Source organism: Perissodus microlepis, chromosome 10 (assembly GCF_051167445.1).
Source record: "Perissodus microlepis isolate ML-2025 ecotype Zambia chromosome 10, ASM5116744v1, whole genome shotgun sequence".
Lineage (NCBI taxonomy): Eukaryota > Metazoa > Chordata > Actinopteri > Cichliformes > Cichlidae > Perissodus > Perissodus microlepis.
Genome location: NC_140470.1, coordinates 7,804,677 through 7,820,460, shown reverse-complemented (window position 1 = coordinate 7,820,460; position 15,784 = coordinate 7,804,677). Strand labels below are relative to the sequence as shown.

The 15,784-nt window shown below is 39.9% G+C and overlaps 1 protein-coding gene across 1 annotated transcript; it reads left to right on the top strand.

Annotated features, from left to right (window-relative positions):
• Positions 1-684: 684 nt before the first annotated feature.
• Positions 685-15,088, top strand: LOC146378732 (beta-glucuronidase-like). The gene is made up of 13 exons (XM_084941731.1): positions 685-986; positions 2,685-2,870; positions 3,345-3,526; positions 3,637-3,779; positions 7,000-7,187; positions 8,169-8,321; positions 8,468-8,646; positions 10,681-10,827; positions 11,585-11,669; positions 12,014-12,190; positions 12,271-12,406; positions 12,876-13,040; positions 13,371-15,088. Exons 1-12 carry the CDS (start codon positions 771-773, stop codon positions 13,025-13,027), a joined length of 1,944 nt encoding a protein of 647 aa, XP_084797857.1. The 5' UTR covers positions 685-770; the 3' UTR covers positions 13,028-13,040; positions 13,371-15,088.
• The last annotated feature ends 696 nt before the right edge of the window (positions 15,089-15,784 follow it).

The following is a 15,784-nucleotide window of genomic DNA, read 5'->3' as shown; positions in this document are numbered from 1 at the left end:
CTCCTGTGGTTAAACATTTATGTCCTTTGACTCCTGCTCCCTTCTGCCCAGGATATTTGGGTGTTAGTAATCCTCCCAGAGTGATCTTGTGGCAAGGAGGAGTGAGGGCTTGATTAAACTGGTGTCTTCTTGAGACTGTAACTGGGAAGTTGTGGATTACACTGGATCTATCGGTTGTCTCCAGTTGTTGAACCTTTAAGTGTAAACAAAAGCACTGAACTTTGAATCTGTGAATCTGCATTTCGAATTTATGTGAAAACAGATATGACTTAGATATGACAAACAGACATATTGTGCTAAGTTAGTTTCTTTGGTGACATCCTGGATGTTTCCTGCCTACTTTAATGTCACATTAGAAGAACTAAAACATTTAATTCTGAATATAGCAGCTGATTTTTTAAATTTTCCTTTTTTTTTAAGGAAGATGAAAAGTGAGGAAACTGTGTCTGTCGGCCAAAAAACAAAGCAAAACAAAAAAAAACCCAACGCTGGCAGGGAAACTGTCGGCAGGGTAAACCTACTATTTTTATAAAAGGTAAATGCTTAGCGTTGAAATGCGAAACTTCGTCTGTCTCCAGCCTGAAAGAGTTAAAGATTAGCTTGAGGGGAGAAAATGACAGGACTGAAAAAAAGGGAAGAGCGTTGGAGGGCTTTAAGCAGAAAAGCGGTAGGGATGTTACGTAATGCCGTTGTCACGTGACCTCTAAAGCGGAACAACAAAGCAAACTTCGGGGTTCGTCTCCGACAGGGCAGTAGGAGAGGGCTTCAGGATGTCTGTACCTGGAAGTTTCGCGGTGCTCCGTGTCTTGTGGTTGCTATCAGTGTTTGGCACGGTGCTCCCGCTGGACGGCGGCATGCTCTTTCCCCGGGAGTCCACCTCCAGGGAGGTGAAGGAGCTGAACGGGCTGTGGGATTTCAGGGCTGATGGGTCCCCCAACAGGAACGAGGGCTTCGAGAAGGCTTGGTACAAACGTCGGCTGGCAGAGGTGAGCGGGAACGGAGGTGATAGCAGGTCAGATGAAATAAATCAGCCCACTTTGTTTTACTATTGACAGGGTTGTTGTAACCCTGTCAATAGTAAAACAAAGTGCACATACAGTAATGTGCACATTTTACTCTCTGTAAACAAGAACCTTTAAACATCCTGCAATTATGTAGTTATACCAAAAAATAATCGTAAATAAAAGCTACTTGGAATGCCATAAAACGTGTTAACACAAATACAAGAAACCCTCATAAACTTTTTGGGTTGACTCATTCATACGTTTAGCTAGGAACTGGGTGTTCAAAACTAAGTTACAAAGCCCGGGTGGAAAGTCTCATGACCACTGCGAACTGAAGCTTTCGTGCATCCTCACTTTGGATAGGTGCTTTTCTGCTGCTGGAACAAGCCTGGTAAACTCCCAGAAAGCCTAAAAGTCGTTATCGGCAGCAACCACAGCAGAGTTCACTAATGCTTGCTCTAAGAACACATGATCCACTGGATGTGTTGTTTATCCACAGCTTTACATTAGCAAAAATTGATTTTTATACCTGTTATACCTATCACATCAAGTTTGAGGAGGTAACTTATAGAAAACTAAAAAAGAAAGAAAGAAAGAAAGAAAAAGCTTTAGAAATAACAAATTTAGACATTGTTACTTGATTTTCATTTTGCATAACCATAATTGGAAGCATTCAATTAACTTTACTTAAGCTACCTTCAAAGTAGGTGACATCTAAGTCCACAAAAATATGAGGTTATAACAAAAACAGTGTTTTTGCAATATATAATTTATTTTATAAAGTGGTCCATTATGCATTGTATCGAATTATTAAGCAACTGAAACCACCTCACATATGTTAACGCAACAGGAGGGGAAATGATATTTGCTGAAACATGCTGATCATTAGTCACAGCCTGCTGTTTTTAACAGTCTCAAAGTTTTTCTTGCATGCTGCATGATGATTTTTCAAAACCAAAACATGTTGATCATAATTGATAGTCTGGCATACTAAGTAAAATTAGAGGCTGATTGTTTCACAGAATACCATTATCAATTCATGGCAATAGCAAAAAAAAAAAAGTGTCCAGTCACTTTGGAGATGGTTATCAGACTGTTTCAAAACAGTTACACAATTCTCACATGCTTTAAATGTTTCCGTGTTTCACAAAGCCTTGCTTTAAACCAAGCACAAATGGATACATTCCTGTCAGATTGTCTTGTTTTGAGGTGTTTAGAGGCATTTATTGCAGAAAATATTCACAATTTCACAAGGGAAAAATAAACAAGATGAGAACTTTGTGGGGATAGGTTCATTGAAAAAATCTAAATTGCCCATAGGTGTGAATGCGGGAGTGAATGTGAGTGCGAATGGTTGTCTGTCCCTGTGTGTTAGCCCTGCGACAGACTGACGGCCTGTCCAGGGTGTACCCCGCCTCTCGCCCTATGACAGCTGGGATAGGCTCCAGCACCCCTGCGACCCTAAAAAAGGATAAGTGGAAGCGAATGAATGGATGGAGAACAAAGGTCAAAACCTTACATTATAAATATTTGGCAAATGCACACGAAGGGGGCTAACCATGAATTCAGAGAATCAAAATGAAGTCAAATACATAAACATGTGTATTGCCTACTTTCAAATGGCTGCTACAGGTATCCCTGTAAAGTCCTGTCTTCTCTTTGTTGTTTTATATTCTTTAGACCGGCCCAGTGATTGAAATGCCAGTTCCTGCCAGCTACAATGACATCACACAGGACCCCACACTAAGAGATTTCATTGGCTGGGTGTGGTATGAGCGAGAGGTGTTCGTGCCGGCCCGCTGGATCTCCGATGAGGGAACAAGAGTGGTTCTTAGAGTGGGAAGTGCTCACTATTACTCAATAGTGGTGAGTATCATGATAATTTGTAAAAATATTTATTTATTATTATTTATTTTTACAAACATATTAATTATTATTTTATTAATTATTAATGATATTTATTTGAAAATGATCCAAAAACACACATAATGAAACAATTTCTTGGAAAATATATACTTATTTTAAGAAAGCTAGGACACCAGCATCTGTATTTCTTGATATAAGGTCTGAACTGTTTAAAAGTTTGTTTGTTGCTTGGTAATGCAACAAATGTTTTCAGTAGATGACAAGTTTGGGCTGCAGGCAGGCTAGTTTAGAACATAAACTCAATAAAACTGTTGATTCAGGCTGTTGTGATACATGCAGACTGTGGTTTGCCATCATTTTGCTAAAATAAGGAAGAAATGTATTGTTTCAAAATACATCCTTGCTTCATTGTAAATAAGATTGTGTGTCACTAAATTGTAGCTCATGTAAAACGGTGATCATTCTCTGTTGCAGTGGGTGAATGGAGAGAAAGTGACAGAGCATGAAGGTGGCCATCTGCCTTTTGAGGCAGAGATTAGTAGTTTAATCCGCAGGGACCCAACGAAGCCATGCAGAATCACCATTGCTGTAAACAACACTCTAACTTTGGAGACTCTTCCTCCAGGCACCATCCAGTACATGAATGACCGTACCAGGTACCCTCATTCTTTGGTTCATATTTTTAACTTTATTGCCACCCTTTAAAACTTTAAGCTGATGCATCAGTGAGAATGTAGATGATGTGAAGACTGTGTTCGGTCTGCAGGTATCCTGATGGTTTTTTTGTGCAAAACATCTACTTTGATTTCTTCAACTATGCTGGGATACATCGTCCTGTACTGTTGTATACTACTCCTAAGGTGTATGTGGATGACATCATAGTGGAGACCAACTTCATGGATAACACTGGTAAATTCATTTCAAATTTCCTTACTAGCACCAAAGAATATGTGAGCAGGTAAACTGATGGACAACCCCAATTCTAAAAGTGTTGGAACAATGTGTTAATGAAAACCAAATGCAATGATTTGCAAATCTAACAAAAACAAATTTATTCAGAGACTACAGAAAACTCATTAAATATTTAAACTGAGACATTTGGCCTGTATTTGTATAGCGCTTTACATAGTCCCTAAGGACCCCAAAGCGCTTTACACATTCAGTCGTCCACCCTTCACACACACATTCACACACTGGTGATGGCAAGCTACATTGTAGCCACAGCCGTCCTGGGGCGCACTGACATTTCACTATTTCATGACAAATATTGGTTCATTTTGAATTTGAGGTTGGAAAATAAGTGGTACTCAAAAGAAACCAATGAATGAATATTACAACTAATTAGTTTAACTGGCAACAAGTGAGTAACATGAAGAGCATCTTAGAAAGGTAGACTTTCTCAGAAGTAAAGCTAGGCAGAAGTTTGCCAGTCTGCAAAAAACTGTATCTACAAATTGTGAAACAATTGCAGAATAATGTTCTTCATTGTAAAATTGTGAAATTATTCTCTTGGCATTTAGCCCATTCACTCAGTGAAGCAGTGGGCAGGCACTAATCAGACGCCCGGGGAGCAGTGTGTAGGGACGGTACCTTGCTCAGGGGTACCTCACGGCACGCTACCTACTTAGCTATCCCTGCCCCTAAAACCTTGCTCTCCCCAGATAGCTCTTCCAGCTGCACCAGGGGAACACCGAGTCATTTCCAGGCAAGATGAGAGATATTTCCTCCAGCATGTGCTGGGTATACGCCGTGGCCTCCTCCCAGTAGGACATGTCCAGTATACCTCCATAGTTTTACAGCATGTTTTGTAAATTACCACATTTTGCTCGACATCCGTCTCGTGAAATCCAAACAACACTGAGTCAAATTCCCTGCTCGTCTGAAACTTCCACTGTTGCCATATTTTTCCCTATCTGGTAGTATATAAACACGCATGCTCAGCCCAGTGTGCCAGGTAGAAAAATTTCCAGTTGGGATTAATGATGCATGCTCAGCGTGTGGGAGTAAAAAAAAAAAACTCAGATTGAATTAAATGCAGACAGCTTAATATTGACATGACCATTTATACTCGATGGTTACGATAAAGCCATTTTAACCATCGTAGGTGGGAAAAACTCTCACATACTCAGCTCTACTTCATGCTCGGCTATGAATAACTACAGTGCTACCACCACCTGATAAAGTCAAGAGGACCACAACATCTACAAAAAGAGATTTTAAGGTCATTAAGTTGGAGGCCTTCTGCCACCTGAGTTGAAATTAGGTCCATAAAAATTTTGAACAGAATCATTAGTAAAGGATAGCCCTGGCAAAATCCAATGCCCACTGCAGATGAGTCTGACTTATTGCCAGAAATGCAGGCCAAGCTCTTAATGTACCGTAATTCCCGGACTACAGAGCGCACCTGATTAAAAGCTGCATGCTCTAATTTTAGAAAGAAAATCAATTTTGTACTTGTATAGGCCGCACCGGATTTTAAGCCGTATGCATTTCACTCGTAATATGAGATATTTACACAGAAATATTACACGTGAGGATTTTTAACGTTTAATTTAATCCGTAAGGTAACATAAACATGGTAACACAAACGTTATGGTAACATACAAAAATACATACTGCAAATGCTTTTTTTCCTCGAACAGCGCCTGTAACACGGCTACCTTTAAGTATACGTACGTATCGGTAACACACAAATTACATTGCTTATGTTTTTATTGCGGAACAGTGCACAAACAACATTACAACATCTCTTAACAACCGGTAAAAATATATACCGTATATATACTACTTATCAATTTTATTGGTCTACTGTTACCAGGCAAAATGTTTTTGGCCGCATGAAAAAAAAAAATGCATTAGCCGCACGTCAGTATAAGCCGCAGTGTTCACAGTGTGGGGAAAAAAGTAGCGGCTTATGACCCAAAAACTACGGTAGTTGCACGAGGACTAAATAACTCCTAACAAAAGGCTAGAAACCCCTCTTACCCTAGCAGCACGGTCCACAGAATAGCCTGAGGGGCACAGTCGAATGCCTTCTTCAAGTCTACAAAACACATGTAGACTGGATGGCTGAACTCCCACACACTTTTAAATATCCTTAAAAATAAAAATGTTCCTCTTGAATCTGAGGTTCCACTAACATACAAACTCTACTTTTCGGTGCTCTGGAATAGATCTTCTCAGGGAGGCTGAGGAGTTTGATTCCCTTGTAATTGGAGCACACCCTCCGAGTCCCTTCTTAAATGTGGGAACCACCATCCCAGTCTGCCAATTCAGAGGCACTGCCCCAGATTTTGACATGACGTTGCAGAGGCGTGTAAACCAAGTCAGCCATACAACATCTAGAGCCTTCAGGAAATCAGGAGCAATCTCATACTACCAAGGGGCGCTGCCACCAAAGAGTTATATTACCTCAGTGACCTGACCCCAGTGATGGGCGAGTGATCCTCAGACCCTACGTCCTGTACAGAAGAGGTGACAGTGGGATTAAGGAGGTACCTGAAGTTTACCTGACTATATCCTCATTTAAAGTCAGTAGTGCCGCTCTGCACTATAGACCATGTGAGTAGAGCACCACTTTCCCCTCCTAAATCATTTGACGGTTTGACAGAATCACTCTTAGGCAGTCTGAAAGTCTTTTTCGTCACTGAACTCCTCACACCCAAGCTTTTGCTTTAGCCACCTCCTGAGCCATGTCTGCTTGGCCTGCCCGTACCCATCTGCTGCCACCAAGGTGGCACAGGCTAACCAAGTCTTCTACAGCTCGATAGCTCTCTTCACCTTTGGTGTCCACCACTGGCTCAGGGATTACCACCACAACCGACATCAACCACTTTGCACCTGCAAATGGATGCTGCATCCTTGAGACTAAAGAGGAGCGGGACAGTCTGGATTCTTATCTGCACTCAAAAGTCTGCATCTCTGAACACATGAGGGTGCATCATGGTGATTTCAAAAATCACAGATTTTACAAATTAGTACATTCTGTTTTTTATTTACATGTTACATAGCATCCCAACTTTTTTTTGGAACTGTGCAAAAACATAGTGAATAGGATCCACATTAATACAATACAGATTGAATGTGCTATTACTATTTATCAGATATTGCTGTTTCTTCTGGATTCTAGGTCTTGTTAGATACAAAGTATCTGTTCAAGGTGCTGCAACAGCCACCCTGAAGGTTACTCTGATGGACAAAGATGGCCACTGTGTGGCTTCCTCTAACACACCATCTGGAGTCCTCAAAGTTGTAGATGTGAAGCTGTGGTGGCCGTACTTGATGCACGAGAATCCAGGTTACCTTTATTCTATGGAGGTAAGACAACATGCTTGCAGGCAGGGAAGTGTGTTCCTGCAGTGTGATGTGGTTTGACAATATGGCCATTAGATTTGTGAGGCTCATTAAGGGGGTTTGTTAAGAAGTAATGATCTTTTATTAATTGGTTAGTAGAGTGTAAACAGTGTAAAAATCACAGTTTATATACCACGAGGAAAAGCGGAAACCAGGATTTTGACTTATCCAGGTAACTTAAGGGTTAACCCTGGGTTTTTGCTATTTTTATTTGGATCTAATGTCTTTGTCTTAGAAGCAACTTTTTTTTTTTTAATTTATTGTTCTATAAACATTAGCCTATGCAAGTTTCAATTCAACTGAAAGTGCCACATTTTCCCTGATTCTTTTATTCACAGCATGTTTTAAGTGCATTATAGATTCTCTGCTGGGGGAATACTTTATATATCAGCAGCTTGTTAAGCTGTACCTTACAAAAACCACTGAATGAACCCTAAACTGTGTGTTGCATTGTCACAAGAATGTGCGTGTATTAACTTTGTGATTTAGAAAATATATAAATATTATTATACTTGATACTAATCTGCTGCTAAACCTCTCTTATACTGGAAAATTGAAATACTAGCAATCACAACACACACCAAGAATACCTGTTCAGTAAATTAAATATATTTCACTTTAACATGAAATGCTTATGCTAATGTTATGTTAGCTTATTCTTATGCTAATATTAGTAAGCTTCTCAGCAACCATCCTAACATTTTAGTCGGCGTCTTGTTGACATAAACATAATAACATTTTAAATAAATGATGTGCTGCCATGTCTGTTTGAAAACAGTTTGTTTAATTACGTGGGATCGTAATTTTGTTTTGATATCAAATTGGCTACAGAGAATTGCACAGTTCTACTGGTATTGGTGCCAACTGCTACATTTCTGGTGACATCATGTCTGCTGAAGAAGATGTAAAGAACAACATTTCTACCATTTGTACTTTAACCTCTAGGTCCACCTAATAGCAGTCAGTGAGACATCAACATATGAGGATGTGTATACTCTGCCAGTCGGCATCCGCACAGTCAACGTTACCAAGACCCAGTTCCTCATTAACAACAAGCCGTTTTATTTCCATGGCGTTAATAAACATGAGGACTCTGATGTGAGTACCACTAGAGGGATGAAAATCCAGGATGACTCTGTCTTATTTGTCTTTGAAACATTGTGTCAACATTAATTTGAATCACAATTAAGATAGACTTTATTTAATGACCTCATCTTTGTTTTCCTGGTTTTAATGTGTTGTAGATTCGAGGTAAAGGATTGGACTGGCCCCTAATTGTAAAGGACTTTAACTTAATTAAGTGGTTGGGAGCCAACTCGTTCCGTACCAGCCACTACCCCTATGCTGAGGAGATCCTGCAGATGTGTGACCGTCATGGGATTGTGGTGATAGATGAGTGCCCAGGTGTTGGCATCAAAGACATGTAAGTGTCACTAAACGCATCTCTGTAGCCCATGAGTATGTTTGAGGTCAACAGTGAGAAATTCTGTGTTACAATGTGTGAAGATATGGAGAAACTTACATATTGGTATGGCAATCCTGTGACTCAGCACAAGGGAGCGGATCAGTGTTTATTTGTTCTAGTACATTAGGCTAGAAAAACTGTGAGAGTCCTGTTCCTCCTGAGGCGGCTGATTACATTAAGCGTGTGTGAGCAACACAACACCGGCAACTTGTACCAGGTGTCAGGTGTAGGTCTATAGCAGGGAGTGGTTGCTGTCTCTACTCTCCATACTATTAACCTTACTCCATGACACACATGGAAGTGAACTCTATATATGTTACCTGGCTTTTTTAGTTAAACAAAAACATCAGGTGAAAGTCAAATCTAATCTTTCACATACATTTTATAGGCATGGGAGCAACCCAGGGATATGTAACCTCACAACTTCTTTTCAGATTATGTACAGATAGTTGCAGGAAGCCGTATTTAAACAACTAGGTCAGCCATTTCCAAAGTCAAGAGTGATGGAGCCCACTTAAAATTTAGAAAATCCATCTGGACCCACCAAGTTCTTAAATCTTCACTCTAATCAAAATACAAGAGAAAGTTGTGCTTATTTCCTTGAAATTTTGGTTCAAAAAACAAACACAAGTTGTTGGCTATAAATTGCTAATGCTACCCAGTCCTATACAAAGTGTTACGACCAATATATGATCCATCTGTAACTGGGACACAAACGTCAATGCAAGAGCAGTAAAGTTAGGTCATAAACATAAACAGTAATGTCATAAACTAACCATCTCCTATTATCAGTTTTAATTCACTTTTTATATAAACAAATACATTTTATAAATATGTGACAGTACTTGAGGGACTTCAAGCTAAATGCCTGTTATTATCGTACCTTTGTGGCCACACTCTGGTAACCACTGAACTGGGTGATTAGGTTCCCTGATTTACAATGTTTCTTAGCTTGTCAACCAAAGACCTGGATATATAAATTTACAAATGTGATATAAAGGATTGTGCAGTGATTGGTGGGATTTAACCTTTTTAATAAAAATAACGAAAAAGGTTAAGATCCTATATTTGCTGAAGCTCATAGCCTAGTTCTACTTTGGAGAGAATCACATCTAAAGCTGCGTATACAGTGTATGATTTTTGGACCACAATATGATCAACCAATGTGTATGCTGCATGAAGTGACATATCATCCAACAAAGAACAAAATCTGGTTGAATTGTGGCAGCAGAAGCTTATTTGTAAGTTATGTGTATCTGCTAGCTATACAGTTCAGTGGGTCCAATCCAGGGGAACTTCAGGCCCCAAGGGCCGGTATCCTGAAGGTTTTAGATATCACCCTGGGTAAACACACCTGAATCAAATGATTTGTTTATTATCAGGGCTCTGGAAAACTTCAAGACATGTTGAGGAGGTAATTTAGCCATATAAATAAGCTGTGTTGAATCAAGGACACACCTAAAACCTGCAGGACAATGGCCCTTGAGGCCTGGAGTCTCCCCACTCCTGGTCTAATCATTCATTGTAAATAAATATCAAACTTGACATCAGACCTAAGATGATTAATGTCAAACATTTTAGCAAGTAATTAGATGATGAGAGAGCTAAAATTTAAGTTTGTTTAAGGGCATGGCCAAGTTGCACAGCAAACACTAAAGTCTGCATAATGTAAATATGAATAAATAGAGTACTAATAATGTATTGAGAATAAGGGTGCCTATTTTATTACTTTTGCAGGAGGTCAATATGCACGACACGATTTCCATCTGAAGTTCAAATGAACAATTAAACAGAGTGCTTTAAGCCTATTTGCATTTGTTGTAATTAATTTTGCGCACCCATACTGAGAAGCATAACAGTTGTGAGTTAGGTCTTCACTTCTTGCAGTGCTAGCTTTGTCTTGTGGTCTCTGTAGAGCCCAAAAGATGGATTGATCTAAGTTGTTAGTCTTTCAGCTCAGGCTGAGAGGTATCTTTTGTGCCTTGCTGATAGTCGCAGTTTTGGAAACGCCTCTCTGTCTCACCACTTGGTTGTCATGGACGAGCTTGTGCGCCGGGACAAGAACCATCCCTCTGTGGTCATGTGGTCGGTAGCCAATGAGCCCGCCTCAGAGATGCCTCCTGCTGAATTTTATTTCAAGTGAGTACAGGTTATTTTTCTTTTGAGGTGTAAAGCACTTATTATAGCCACTGTTCAAATAGTCATCACTACACAATCAAGCAACATGATGCCAGATGGTTCAATTTGTTTTTAAACTGTAAATTTAAATGGTAATTCAAACATATGTTCTGTCATGCTGAAGGCCTAAGAGAATAAAATAGTTCAGATTAAACTGGTACTTATGGCTGCTCTCATATTTCACATGGAGTCACCACAGCAGATGGATGTGCTGAGGTTGGGACTGGGTTTATGCAGCTCTTGATCGAGTTACCACTATACCATGGAGCCACCAATTACTTCAGATTAAAGACTAATGGTAAATGGCCTGTATTTGTATAGCGCTTTTCTAGTCCCTAAGGACCCCAAAGCGCTTTACACAACCAGTCATCCACCCATTCACACACTGGTGATGGCAAGCTACATTGTAGCCACAGCCACCCTGGGGCGCACTGACAGAGGCGAGGCTGCCGGACACTGGCACCACCGGGCCCTCTGACCACCACCAGTAGGCAACGGGTGAAGTGTCTTGCCCAAGGACACAACGACCGAGACTGTCCAAGCCGGGGCTCGAACTGGCAACCTTCCGATTACAAGGCGAACGCCCAACTCTTGAGCCACGATTGATAGAAAAGAAATGTTTTTCTGTCATTGATTATGTGACATTCTAACTATGCATCTGATAATCCTGGTGACTCCTCAGGTATATCAACGTCAACAACATTTGTTTTCCTTGCAGGACTTTGATAAAGCATACCAAAGCTCTGGACCATACCCGACCTGTCACCTACATCACAGACAGTAACTATGCCAGGGACAAAGGGGTGAGCTTCCACAGCCTTCACCTCACTATCAAGAATATATTAAACTAGCAAAAGATGCACAGCACTTTAAGACCACCCTTGAGTAGCAATTTTTTAAGGGGAATCCCTTAAAATCCATCCATGAAGGAATGGCTGTGCGAGTACACAAAGTTTTATGGAAATACATTTTACAATTTTTGTCTAACAGCAAATATGCTTTAAGCTTGTACATGAATAATAAAGGAAAGCTCAAGAAGGTGGAGTTCTCTTGTGGCCTTTAAAATAATTTAAAAAAAAAATGTCGTCATCATGTTGAAGAATACCTCTAAAATATTTTAAATCTAATTTTTTTTCCCGCCCTCTAGGCTCCCTTTGTAGATGTTGTATGTGTAAACAGTTACTTCTCCTGGTACCATGATCCAGGCCACTTGGAGGTCATTCCCATTCAGCTCAACGCTCAGTTTGAGAACTGGTATGGAAAGTACAAGAAACCCATAATCCAGAGTGAATACGGAGCAGATGCACTTCCAGGGCTTCACATGGTGAGAATAAACTCACTCACTCAGTGACCTAGTCACATGTCACTTCAGCATCTTTAACAAGTTTTACTGTCACTCTACAGGATCCGCCCATGATGTTCACTGAGGAGTACCAGAATGCTCTCCTGCAGAGCTACCATGATGTGTTTGACCAGAAGAGGAAGCAGTATGTTATTGGTGAACTCATCTGGAACTTTGCAGACTTCATGACTGCACAAGGTACTGCAGCTTCAAAATAAAGCAACCTGTAGAACCACAACTGCTGCCGTTTTTCCTGTTTCTACAGTACTGATAGTATACAGTATAGCCTATGTTTTGTCTAAAGATGAGAGCTCTTTTCCTCATAGGTGATAGTTTATATCAGGAGATTAAAGGGAAACTCAAAAGGAAATCTGGGCTATAAAACAAAATGGCAACATAGTCAAGTTTCTAGATGAACTTCTGTGGAAAAAAATGACCCCTCTTGACATTCTACACACACCATTTGACACACACTACAACTACTGGATTCTACACACTGTCACTTTAACCAATTTAAATCTGCACTGCACAAGTTTTTGCACAAATTGTAAATACCAAACAATTGTCTTAAATTATCTTAATATTTAATACTTAGTACTTGCAGCTTTATTCAGTCACCTTATTATATTCTGCCCTGTAACAATGATATTTAATTGTCTGTCTACAGCAATCCATCGTGTGGTGGGGAACAAGAAGGGTATTTTTACCAGGCAAAGGCAGCCTAAAGCAGCAGCCTTCATCTTGAGGAGGAGGTACTGGAGACTGGCTAATGAGACGGGGAGACTGCCTCCTTGGACTAAATACCCCTGTTCACTCTGAAACTTTGTTGAAGGTAACCAGTCTGGGACATGCTCCGAACCTGCCAATATAATTCCCTCCTGTTGGGCCCCGAGGAGGGAATTCTGTGGGGACTCCACACTGGACTTGCGCATGTGGGGCCTCTGTAATCTAGCCTATGTGGGGCCCAAAGAACTGTTTCTCTTTTGGGGAATTCTGTGGGCACTCTGTCGGCAACTCATAGTGGGCTTGCCAACTTGTGGGCTGTGTTGGTCTGCCCACAGTACCCCCACAAGGGGGGATGTTTGCTTGGTGTTGAACACTTTGCTGCAGCTCTTTTACTAATATGTCTCTCTAACTTTTGTATTGTTTTGGGTTTTTTCAGATTGATGCAGAAGACCCATCAAGTCCCACCATGGTGACATTCACCGGTGTAGGTGATCCACTACTTGATTCTGTGAGCACGGTAGCAGAACAGACTAATCTTCTGCTGTCGCTTCTGAGGATGCAGTATGATCAGTAGACTCCTGCTCTGACTATTGTTCATCTAAAGTGACCTTGGAGTCATTTTCTATACATTGAGCCCTGTGCTGCCCATTTAAATCCAAAACCTGCTGCTAGTTCAGTCATGGTGATTAAGGAATGTTTTTTTGTTTGTTTGTTTGTTTGTGTGTTGTTGTTGTTGTTGTTTTTACGAAAAAGAATGACCTCTAAGTTAAAAAAGGTTGTCTCTGAACCATCTTTGAACTCTAAGTACTTTAAAGCCTTGTATACACTGGAAGCAATTTGCTCATCGCACATCGCTTTGAAGCTAAAGGCTCTACGCTTTTGGACATTCCAGATTCAGGTTACCTAGGTGATCCCCTTTGTATTTACTAAAAGGTCAGATGTCAATCAGTGCTATTCTTCACTCTCATTGGTAGTTGCTTCAGTCTCTCGCCCGAAAGTTCAGAAAGTTCAGAAAACAAAGTGGCTATCACCTATGAAAAATAGGTGATAGCCACTTTGTTTTTTTGTTTTTTTGCCCAAAGTCACTTGAAGTGAATATCGTTTACTTTCTGTGGTCTCTCATCACCACGTCACTGCAAATCACTTTCAGTGTGTATGCAGCTTTACAAGTATTATCAGCCATTCCAGTCACTATGAAGTCACCCACACCAAATAAAGAATAAAAGCAAAGTTAGGCCTGTTTTACAATAAAGAAGAGCTAGTCTTTGCTATCTGATTGTGGTGATAACATTATTTTATTTTATTTCTGTTTTATTTTTGCTTCAAAAATCTTTCATTCAAGGCTAAGTACAGTGAAGATGCATCATCGGCATTGGATGGGACTTGTATCGCGTATGCCTTGCTAGCACCAGGATGAACCCCTTTTTGCCTTCAGAACTGCTTTTACGCTGTAACATAGAGTCAACAAGGCACTGGAAAGATTCCTCAGGCATTTGTCTGTTGCTCATCTATGATAAAAATCTACCATTCCACCACATACCAAAGGTGCTCTATAGACTGAGATCTAGTAACTTTGGAGGTCATGTGAGTAAAGTGAACTCATTTTCATGCTCAAGAAAACCAGTTTGAAATTTGTGATTTGAGCTGTGTGACATGGCATAGTATCCTGCTGGCAGCAGACCTCATAAGATGGGTAAGACCGTGATCCTAAATGATCCTGAATGGACATGGTCAGTAACTGTACTCAGGTTGGTTGTACCATTTTAAACTGTGCTCAATGGCACTCAAAGGCCATGTCATTAGATACAAGGTGTCATGTGTATTTTCTGTCCTGATACATAAAACTGTATAAATGGAAAAGGTTGTACTGAAAATGACTGTCTGGAAGAACATTCTCTTTCATGCAAGCAGATTCTGATCTTACACTGCATGTTTAACCAGTGGGGTTCCACAAGGTTAAATTCTGGGTCCATTGTTATTCTCCTTTTACAAGTTTCCTTTAGCCGCTATCAATCAATCTTTTTCGGGCCTTTTTTAAAAAAAAATCATTTTTATGCCAGTGACATTCAACTGTACAGACTGTCGTTCCTAGTTTGCTGTGATCAGACAGTCGATTAACATTTCTAAATAAAGTATCACACCAACTACAAAGCAGTTACTTGTGTGTTGTTAATGACTCATGGTATCTTTTACAAATTCTAAGTAAATGATTAACGAAATATTTAAATGCACATTTACTTTAAATATCAATTTACAAATGAAACTGAAAGGCAAGCAGTACCTGCAGATTGAAACAGGTCTCAGCTATCCACACAACAGAAAAAGGAATGAGACAAAGCATAAAATGATACAAAGCATTTAAGTATACATTGCAAGATACAAAAATAATCTGAGGTTTAGAAGATACTGAAATGTAAATATTACCAGAGTGTGTGTGTGTGAGTGAGGGGGGTACTTCTAAGAGACAATGTCACACACTCAGCCACGGGGTACTTTTGATTTTACTATGCTATTAAATATAGTAATAATATTTTGAAATATGTCAATTAAAAACACAAATAAGTTTATCCCAAAACAACAGTCAGTTGATTAAATATCACAAGTGTTAACCTTATTTCGATACCACGACTGTTTACTCAGAGTTTGTAATTGCAGAGAAATACTCCATTTATTTGGCGCATGTCATTGTTGAGCAGGAAGCTCAGAAAGCCCTTTGGGGCTTAAAAGGTTAATTAGGCCTCTGATATTTATTTATGCTAATTTATAGTTAAGTTAATGATAGAAAAATGAAAGCATAGTCTATTGTTAGCATATTTATTTGAAAGGGCATTGTGTTACTTTGTTTACGTA

Coding starts and splice junctions, on each gene's coding strand:
- LOC146378732 (XM_084941731.1), top strand. CDS start 771: ATGTCTGTACCTGGAAGTTTCGCGGTGCTCCGTGTCTTGTGGTTGCTA. Junction 3,780..6,999: donor CAACTTCATGGATAACACTG/GTAAATTCATTT, acceptor TCTGGATTCTAG/GTCTTGTTAGATACAAAGTA. Junction 8,647..10,680: donor GGTGTTGGCATCAAAGACAT/GTAAGTGTCACT, acceptor CCTTGCTGATAG/TCGCAGTTTTGGAAACGCCT.